Raw genomic sequence first — 9823 nt, 5'->3', positions numbered from 1 at the left:
AGAGGGCGGTAGTCTACACAGAAACGCCAGCGGCCATCCTTCCTCCTCACCAAGACAACTGGGAATGCCCACGTACTGTCAGAAGGTTCGATCACACCAGCAGCCGCCATCTCGCGGATCATATCCTCTGCCACCTGTCGTTTTGCAAGGGGTAGCCGGTGTGGGCGAAGGCGAATAGGCAGAGCAGAACCAGTGTCAATGGTGTGTTGGACTAGCCCAGTCCGCCTGCAGTCTCTGTCGCTGGCAGCAAAGATGTCTATGTTGTCATCCAGGAGGCACTTTAACTTGTGGAGCTGGTCATGGGTCAGGCCGGCCCCACTGCGTTGCCATAAGTCATGGACAGCCATGATTGTCTCAGCAGATGGGAGGATAGCAGACCCAGTTTTTGGGGCTTGGACGAGAGGCGGCGATGCTGGGTCACAGGCAGTAGTCGATGTAGCACCAGGATCCGGAACTAGCTGGGGCGTGGCTGCATGACAACTTGCTTGCCGGCTTTTGATCTTCTTTTTACTTATTTGGCCACGCTGGAGGGCAAAAGTCTTTGTGCCAAGGGTGATGGCCGGCCTCGACACATCAACACAGGCCTCCCAGCGGCTCAGCAGGTCCAAACCGATGATGCACTGGTCCTGGATGTTGGCGAGCCAGAACTCGTGTGCCAGCTCCATGCCCCCTGCCAGGATTTGCAGTAATTTCCTCCCCTTCATGCCAGTCCTCTCTCCAGTCACTGTCATCAACTGGGTGTCGGTTGGTAGCCACCCACCTGCACGTGAGTCGAGTGTGCTAGGGAGGACACCAGGTCGAATGAGGGAAATAGTAGATCCTGTATCAACGAGGGCTCTGCAAGGTTGGCCATCAACAGTACAATGCAAGTATAGCCCTTTCTCATGACCTAGCCGGCCTACCAGTGTGCATCGTCCTTAGAGGGGGGTGGTTAGACGGAGTGGTGGTCCCCTCACTAGGCCACTCCGCTGTCGTTTCCCTGTGGCTGGGTAGCCCTGGCCTTCGGAGTTGGTGCAGGGCAGTCGCGTGCCACATGTCCAGGCTCATCACATCGATAGCAACGGTCTGTTATTCACCATGGACGTCTTCGGGCTGTCCTGGGTTGAAGCTGGCAGACCTCTGCTATTTCCTCCGACCCCTCACTGTCAGCTGCTCTTGCATATGGGTGGTGGGCGAGAGCTCTCTGCTGGTGAGGTCGTGAAGAGAGCACTAACTCAGCTCGTTCGGCTTCGTGGAGGGCTTCGCTAAGAGACCGGGGCATGGCAAGGCGAACATGTTGGCGCAGCCGCTCCGGGGACAGACCTTGCAGAAAGGCATATAGGCTCAGCTCCTCCTGGCCAGCCGGGGGAACTCCGGATAGCCACGCCTGGCATACAGCTGCACGTCTGCGGCAAAGGTGCCTAGGTTCTCTCCTTCTTGGCGACAACGTTTGGCTAGTTGTTCTCTGCTCTGGTTGATGGAATGCTGCTTCCCAAACCGCCTCTCCAGTGCCATTGTGAGGGCACGCAGGTTTTGCTGCTCCACTGGGGCCAGATCAAGGAGCACCTGCAGTGCACCCCCTTCCAACGCCAGGGCCAGGTGTGTGGCAGCCTCTTCGTCGCTCCAACCACTGTGCCGTGCCGCTAGTTGGACTTGTGAAAGATAGGGCTCCAGCGGTGTCATCCCATTGTATTTGGGTAGCTTGGCTAGCGTCTTGGGCATAGCTCCTGCCTGCTGTGAGCTAAACATAGGCGCTAGCGTAGCTGTTTCGCTAGCAGGAGAAGCTATATCATTAGCTACTAGCTCACCATCTTCTGTGCGTTGCAGGCTTTCACCCCTCCTCCGTGCCTGTGGGGGGTGGTGCCGTCGCGGTGCGCTGGCCCCATCTGGGAAGCCTTGCAAACGCTGATCGTTGACTCGACTTCTTTGTCGCTGTACCACATCTTCCAGAAGGCGCAGATCCTGCTGTATGGCACGTTGCAGTTCCTCAATCTCTCTCTCCATTCTGGGAGGCGCTGTCATCCCACTTCTGACACCAATGTGACGAGCACCAGAATAAGAAAGAGACTTCTTTAGCTTTTCTGCTGGTTTCCTGTGCCCACCTGGTGGTGTACCACAGAAACTGCACCTTTATTGACACAACCCAAAGCTTAACAACACAGGAAAATAGCCCAAGGTCATTAATTGCCATACTCATCTCGGTCATGGTGGCCACCCAAATTAACAATGCATAACTGACACCACAACCCATAAACAACAGTAAGAGCAGCACAACATCACTGATTAACTGAAACCATTAATAACTAGAACATCTAAGAATAAACAAAAACAGTCCCATGAGTCTCTGCACCAGTGGCACCTCCCATTGGCTGCCACATATATATATATATATATATATATATATATATATTATGTAAAATGTCGTTTTTTCTGATCCTAGGAACAATCCTATTGTTAACAACAAAAAACATTGACTAGTAATATCACAGGTGAAATGTAAAATATTTTATACAAATGGGAATTGTAGTCAGTGATGTGTAGATTTGGACTTGTATAACAGGACAAACATAATCTGAGTGAGAAACCCATTTGTTTATTCCTGTTAGTTCCATAGTGTTGCTGTCCAATGAAAAACATGTCTCCAAGTAGTAACTTCACAGGAAAAGGACAATACTTTCTCAACTCTCAATGAAAATAAATGTAAACAGATTTAATTTAAAATAATTATTTGTTTGTTCATTATGACATTTTTAGACAATGTGAAGGAGAGATGCTGTGTTAGAAACTAAAAATGGACTAAAATGGAGAAATGTTGGACAGCAACGATATATGCATCACTCTGTACTTCACAAACATGTTGATGTGAAATCTTGACTTTCCAGAGAATCAGGCGACTATTACACAGCTCCAGAAACAACAGGAAGACCTTAACAGAACTCTTCAAGGTCAGATCTTCACCTTTTCTGTAAGATTTTAATAATAAACAACAAATTGAATGTATAAAGAGGGATTTGCCTTATTTTTTTTATTATTTTTTACATGTTAATATTCATTTAATTACATTTAACCACAAGAAAACTTGGGTAAATATGAATTTCAGAAATTGTGTTCAGTCTCGCGGATGATTTGCTGAGCTCTCAATGTCAAAGATAAAAAACCTGTCTGTGTCATGTAGAATAGGGCTGAAAACGGTTTTAGACTCCACCAAGGACAGTGCATGGTCTGATCAACATTAGCATCTGTACGAGGTTGTGAAGTACCTCTGTTTTGTAATTTTATTCAGGCTGATTACGATCATAGAGTGTGAGTCACTTGACCATATTTTGGTTTTAAAAACAGGACACTGGAGACACATGGGCTTCTACTTGTGTGTTTGAGGTTCTGGTTGGGGAGCTTTAAGTAGTCATAACCTTTAAGGCTGTGGTGGTGTGTGTGTGTGAGGATAAGGTGGGGTAAAATATCATGAAACTATATAAATGAACTTTTACGCATTTACTTATTTACTAAGATTAATAAATAGCCTTCAAGTCTCTATTACCACATCATCTTTTTTCAATAAACAATAAAGTGATAATGGCGCTCAGTGGTGTCATAGTGGCACAGTAGCCCCAAACAACACATGATGGGAGACTGTGACTAGTGATCAGCTCACTGACCCTAGGAAACAGACGCAGAGCTTTGGGGACTGGGAAGGGCTCCCAGCATGCCTTGCAGCTCCCCCTATGACTTCTTAGGGGGTTATTTGGGGGTTAATCTGTTGATGATAATGTTGTTTGCGTGTGTGGTGTGTGTTTGGGATTGGTGTGTAGGGAAATGTATAGTTTTTGGGGGCTCACCGTCAGCCAGAAGGGTGTCTAGCCCCTGGACCTCTCTACACACCAAGTCCAAATGCTGCAAGTTGTTTCTTTTCTGAACTGTTGCCCTTTTAGGACACTTAATATTGTTTACAATATATCTGTGTCTTAAATGAAACATCTATGATTCTGTGGAAACTCTGTTCTCACGTTTGTTTATATTTTGAAGCTTTGTATCTTTTAAGGTGCAGTGGTATGTTTGAGGCTAAAATATACAACTGTTTGTATGTGGCTTAATTTTTTAAGTGTTTTAACAACTTTGAATTACCACAGAAACTCATTTGTAACTTGAGTTGTTTAGATTTGCAGCACTTTCAGTTACTTTCATGCAGTTAGCGCTCAGTTTCATCTCCAGCAAAAATCAGTCAATATTACCCACCTATGGAGAAGAAATAGAGCAATATCCTCATCTTGGTTCATGCTTTTCAACATTTGGAGGTCTACAATACATCTCTAAGAACTTACTTGTCTAAAAACCTCCAGATGGTGTTATTCTGCTGTGAGCCGAGAGAGTAAGCCTAGCATACTGAACCAAATCTTAAAAAAAAATACTTACAGACACTGGGGCTTTGTGATCCGCAGGGTTTCTCTGTTTAGCCAGATAACTTAAGCCAAAAGTCAAGCCTGTCCAGTAAGAACAGGGCTGAGGGAGAGTCTTATTGGACAGTTCCACCCTGGTCATGTTATGATTGAGTACAGTATATAGGCTGTGTTACAGATTGCTCCTTTAACTGTGTCAGTCTGTCCTCATTCTGTAGTGTGGTTAATTTAACCATCATGATATTCTGTCTTTTTCAGATAAAGAGAAGAAAATTAAGAAGCTTGAGGCAGAAAAGAAAAAGCTGCATGAACTACCAAGTGAGATACATTTTTATCAGTATTTAAATTTAGAAAAGTCAGATTTACTGATAAAAAAAAAAACGGATATTGCATCACTTTAAAACAGACTGTGTGTTTTCACTACAGCCGCTAGTTTTCAGTTGCTTAGCAACACAAGCAGGAACGAGTACGGGAAGTGCACCCAACACAGCAGATGAATACATTTGTATGATTCAAACATTCAAAGAAATGCTTCTGCATCTAGAATGCCTTTTCATGAACAGTAAGGTCACTTACTGTCAATATGAGGAACAATGGTGTGCATCAGCAGAGGAATGACTGAACAATAATTTGGAATCTGAATTAATGTTTGTTCAGAAAAGCTCAAATGTTTGCAGACAGGGATAGGTCAGGTTTTCCACTCAGGGTGTTCTTCACCATATTCATTAGACTGCTCTAATCCATCTAGGGACCTTACTTCTCTAATCTAACTACAAAAGTGCAATGTTCAGCACTTTCCCTCCTCCAGCGGTCTCCTCCTGGGTCGTGTCCTGAGTACATCATTTAATAAGCACTTTAAGGTCACAAGTCTAAGCACAATATGTTCTACACTTCAATCAGCCTTACTAGTAATAATCATTAAAAAGTATATTGGGTTATCATCATCATCACTGTGTTCATTTGCATTTTCCCATCACAATCTCACCAACATTTTCTCTCCAAATGTTAACAAATGTTCTCTGCTCTGAAAGAGGGCGATGATTGCTGTGCTAGGGGCTGGAAATACTTCAGGGGGAAGTGCTACTACTTTTCTACTGATAAAAAGACATGGACTGACAGTAGAGATGCTTGTGTGGCTGAGGGAGGACACTTGGTGATTGTCAGCAGTACAGAAGAGCAGGTATGATACTCAAATATAAATGTGACTTATTCCATAACACTCACTGATAGATTGGGTGGAGATTAAGCTGCATTAAGTTCCTATTGCTTCAAATGTTTACAAGTTTTAAATAAGGCCCACTGCTTACAGTAGCTTTTATTATTATATTATATTAAAGAAATACAATCACGGATGTAGAAAACCAAATCAGACAGTGCCAGCAGTAGACTCTGTGTGATACTTTGTAATCAGTGTCATAGAGTAAAGCTGTACAAAGTAATATATTACAGTAATGTAATATATTCAATGGTCTGGACCCCTACAGAAGCACCACAGAGCAGGTATGATTTGGGTGGTAGCTCATTCTCAGCGCTGCAGTGACACTGAAATGGTGGTGGTGTGTTAGTGTGAAAAACTTCATTTGAAAAACAACTGTTGCATTATGAACTGAAAAACAATGGAAACAGTGAGATTTTGGGCATCTGAAACCTTCAAACAAGCAAGAATGGGAAGATATTTCACCTTTAAATCTACAGAGACTGGTCTCCTTAGTTCCTTATATATTTATATGTTTAAAAGAAGAGGTGATACAACACAGTGGTAAACATGCCTCTGTCCCAACTTTTGGAAGGTGTTGCTGGGCAAATATTTTTCAAGAAACAGTAAACTTTCTTAGTGTCAACATATAAATTACTGTATTTGTACTATTTTTATATTTAATATTTAAACGTTTTGCTCATTATTGATTTTTGGGTTTTTCATTTATATTTTATAAAGCATCACAATTGCTTTGGAAATGGGATTTATAACAGAATAAAATCATCAAATAAAGCAATAAAGTCAGTGTAATAGTTATAAAGATGAGTCATGTTAATGGGTGACATCATCAAGGAATTGATCCAACAGTGTTAGCCATTGTTTGTGTTGTAAAACACTCGGTTCAACTCAGTGTTCGTTAATGAGCTGATCAGGTTTGACTGAGTGTGTTAGAGCAGAGAAATACAAGAATGTACAATGACAGAGTTCCTCCAGGTTTAGCGCTGATTAAAACACTAATGTAGTATAATGGTGTTCTCAGTGTTGTCTTCACACAGAGGAAAGATCTATGAATTCAGCTGAAATTTGCTGTTAAAAATAAAGTTTAAATTTTTTGTTGACGGTGTAGTTAATCAGACACTGAAGCTCTTTCTGCTGGAGCTGTCTAATGTTTACTGTACAGTTCACTTAGCAGGGTGTTTGTGTTTGTAGGAATTTCTGAAGAAATCAGCTCCTATTCCTGATAAAAATTATTACTGGGTTGGTCTGACTGATGTTGTGAAGGAGGGAGACTGGCGATGGTTAGATGGAACACCACTCAGTGCTACACCACGGTAAGTCCATTTCAGACTCAGCTGTAAAATACCACACACGTGATTTCTGAGCTATATCTACTGTAGATTACAGCTCTAGCTCTGATTTAGTAAAAATAGCTTTATAATATATTTTTAAAAATGGCGCATTGTGACAAATAATGATTTATTTTACTTGTTTTCCAGGATGTGGTCTTCAGATCAGCCTGATAACTGGAAGGGAGAGAGCGGTGAACATCTTGAAGGAGAGGACTGTGCTGCAATGGCCCTAAGTAGTACGTCATATCTTTTATTGGACAAATTCTGTGATGACCAGTTTTATCGCGTCTGTGAGGCCATAACACAAATAAAATAAACAAATTACAATTATGACAGAAATGAGAGGGGTCTAAAAATACATGCTCCTTATACTTTTTCTGTTCATTTTTAGTGTTTCCTTCGTGGGGGAATGTGGGGAATTTGTGGAAGTCTTTTACTTTTAATTGATTCATTTTATTTTTGTTAATTGAGCCTGAAGTAGGAAAGGCAAGGAAGGTGAGCTCAGAAAAACTTGGGCTGGAGTTGTGGGCAGCTGCTCCTGGTACGAAAGCTGAAGCCAGGGTCATTGATTGAAAAGGAGGGGTTGGGATGGTGGTGGGGAGTGAAAAATCAAATCAATAAATTATTACTAAATCAGTTTAGTTCATGACAACATTGGGATCTTAATATCAGAGGATGACTGATATATAAAGATTTAACATTTATTTCATCCCTTGATATTAAGAACCTAGTGTTGTCATGAGCTAAAGTGATTTAGTAATAATATTTTTTATTTGATTTGTTTCACAGTATACAGCCCTTAGATATCTGTATGAATATGAAGTGTTATTATCTGTTTACTAACATTTTCAGAAATGACGAGGCACGGACACAGTTTTCTCTGGATCTCTCCTCCAGTGAAAATGAAATGTTAAAATTACATCTTGTTAAATTGGTTTTCTTCAAAACCTTGTTGCTTCTGTCTGGATTTACATTAAATTATAAGAATGAAATGAGAATGAAAGAATGAAACATGAACACAAGATGCTGTGAGATTATTGATTGTCATTCTCTTCTTATTTTTTGTGTAGCTCTTATATTTCATTACATGTGTGTAATTACATAAACGAGAAAATGCGGTCACACGTTATATGAAGTGCCTTTAATTACTGTGTAGTTATACATGAACAGCATATGCAACAACATTGTAACAACTGATGAATTAGTGCCTGTTACAGATGGATTACAGTAGCAAAGCTTATGGAATTACATATGTTTATCAACTTTACTTTTGCCTTTTGTAACTACACAAGTGGATCTTCATAGTTGTAGCAGTATATTCCCTCTACACAGTTATTAGAGACAATATAAAGTGGGACAAGAAGATGGAGATGATTGTCTATAAATGACAAATACATGTAACAAACTATAATGCAGGGTTGGGTGCTATGATTAACTTATGATATATCCATAGCAAATAAACTGAATGAACTATAAAACTAAATCAATGTCTCTGATTAACCTGGGCTACACTACCAACCTGGGAGGGTGAGACTAACATCATCTCCTCTATGACAGTAAGCCAGCCATGCTTCTTTCCAAGCTGCAGTTAAACAACACCACTGGACAGTTAGCAGATGTCATGTCTAGCATCAGGACTATCACCCAGCACAGCAAATATATATAGAAAGAGATTCAGCCAGTTCTGGTTTTGAAGTGTATATACCGTGCTCTACATTAAGATTTTGCTGTCTTTGGGACTGTTTTTGTAGGGCCTGGACTGTCCTGTAGATGGCACTGTAAGTCAATGACCTTTCAGCCCAGAAACAGTTTACATATAGTACATTAATATAGGAATCGTTTCTCTTTTTATGCTCAGGGACCAGACAGTTCAGTAGTGAATGGTAGGTTGTGGCCACAAGGTTGATAACCACTTCCTTGTGTTCAGGTCAGTGTAGCCTGCAGCTCAGGTATTCCAGCTGAGAGATTGGAAGTGGCTTTCCTCTGTGTTCTACCCAAAGCTTTCCTTGTGGGATTTCAAGTGCCAGGTTAATGTTTTACATATTCTCAAATGGATTACTTGGGTTACTCTATAAAGTGAGATATCTCAGAATATTCATTCATTCATTATCTGTAACCCCTAACCAGTTCAGGGTTGTGGTGGGTCCAGAGCCTACCTGGAATCACTGGGCAAACCAGTCCTTCACAGGGAAACACACACTCACACATTCACTCACACACTCACACCTAGGAACACTTTTGAGTTGCCAATCCATCTACCAAGCTGTGTTTTTGGACCATGGGAGGAAACAGGAGCACCCGGAGGAAACCCACACAGACACAGGGAGAACACACCACACTCCTCACAGACAGTCACCTAGAGTTGGACTCAAACCCACAACCTCCAGGTCCCTGGAGCTGTGTGACTGCGACGCATCCTGCTGCACCACAATGCCAATCTCAGAATACAATAAAATGTATTATTATTGTTGTTGTTGTTATTATACATTATATTTATATAGCACTTTTCAACTCAAAAACTTTTACAATAATTAATCCTTAGTAAACACTGATACACATATAAAAACAGAGCAATGCAGTATACAGAACATTAACAAACAGTACAAAACAACACTTGATGAATAAACTGTCTCCTTCTGTGTCTGTGAACATGCAAAAAAAATGGATATAGAGATATTGGGCTCCTACAATTACCTGGGTTTTCACCTGAGCAGTAAATTGAACTAGACTTCACCTTCTGACTAGACTCAGGTCTTTTAGACTCAGTTTTTACAATCTGCTGGCATAAGTCAAATTTTATGGAGTGGCTCGCTGCGGCAAGCTACTGCTGACAAGAAGAGACTCAGTAAGCTGAGCAAGAAGTCCAGTTCTGTCTTGAGATGTTCTCTTCACACAGTGGTGGT

General features: G+C 41.5%; 1 protein-coding gene across 1 annotated transcript; it reads left to right on the top strand.

Moving 5' to 3' along the window:
* Nucleotides 1-2614: 2614 nt before the first annotated feature.
* On the top strand, nucleotides 2615-7455 carry LOC136707246 (C-type lectin domain family 4 member F-like). Its single transcript, XM_066681204.1, has 6 exons — nucleotides 2615-2624; nucleotides 2862-2924; nucleotides 4632-4691; nucleotides 5405-5553; nucleotides 6781-6902; nucleotides 7068-7455. Exons 1-6 carry the CDS (start codon nucleotides 2615-2617, stop codon nucleotides 7234-7236), a joined length of 573 nt encoding a protein of 190 aa, XP_066537301.1. The 3' UTR covers nucleotides 7237-7455.
* The last annotated feature ends 2368 nt before the right edge of the window (nucleotides 7456-9823 follow it).

The sequence above is a fragment of the Hoplias malabaricus genome, chromosome 9 (assembly GCF_029633855.1).
Source record: "Hoplias malabaricus isolate fHopMal1 chromosome 9, fHopMal1.hap1, whole genome shotgun sequence".
In the NCBI taxonomy this organism is placed as follows: domain Eukaryota; kingdom Metazoa; phylum Chordata; class Actinopteri; order Characiformes; family Erythrinidae; genus Hoplias; species Hoplias malabaricus.
This window is presented reverse-complemented; position numbering and strand designations above follow the sequence as displayed.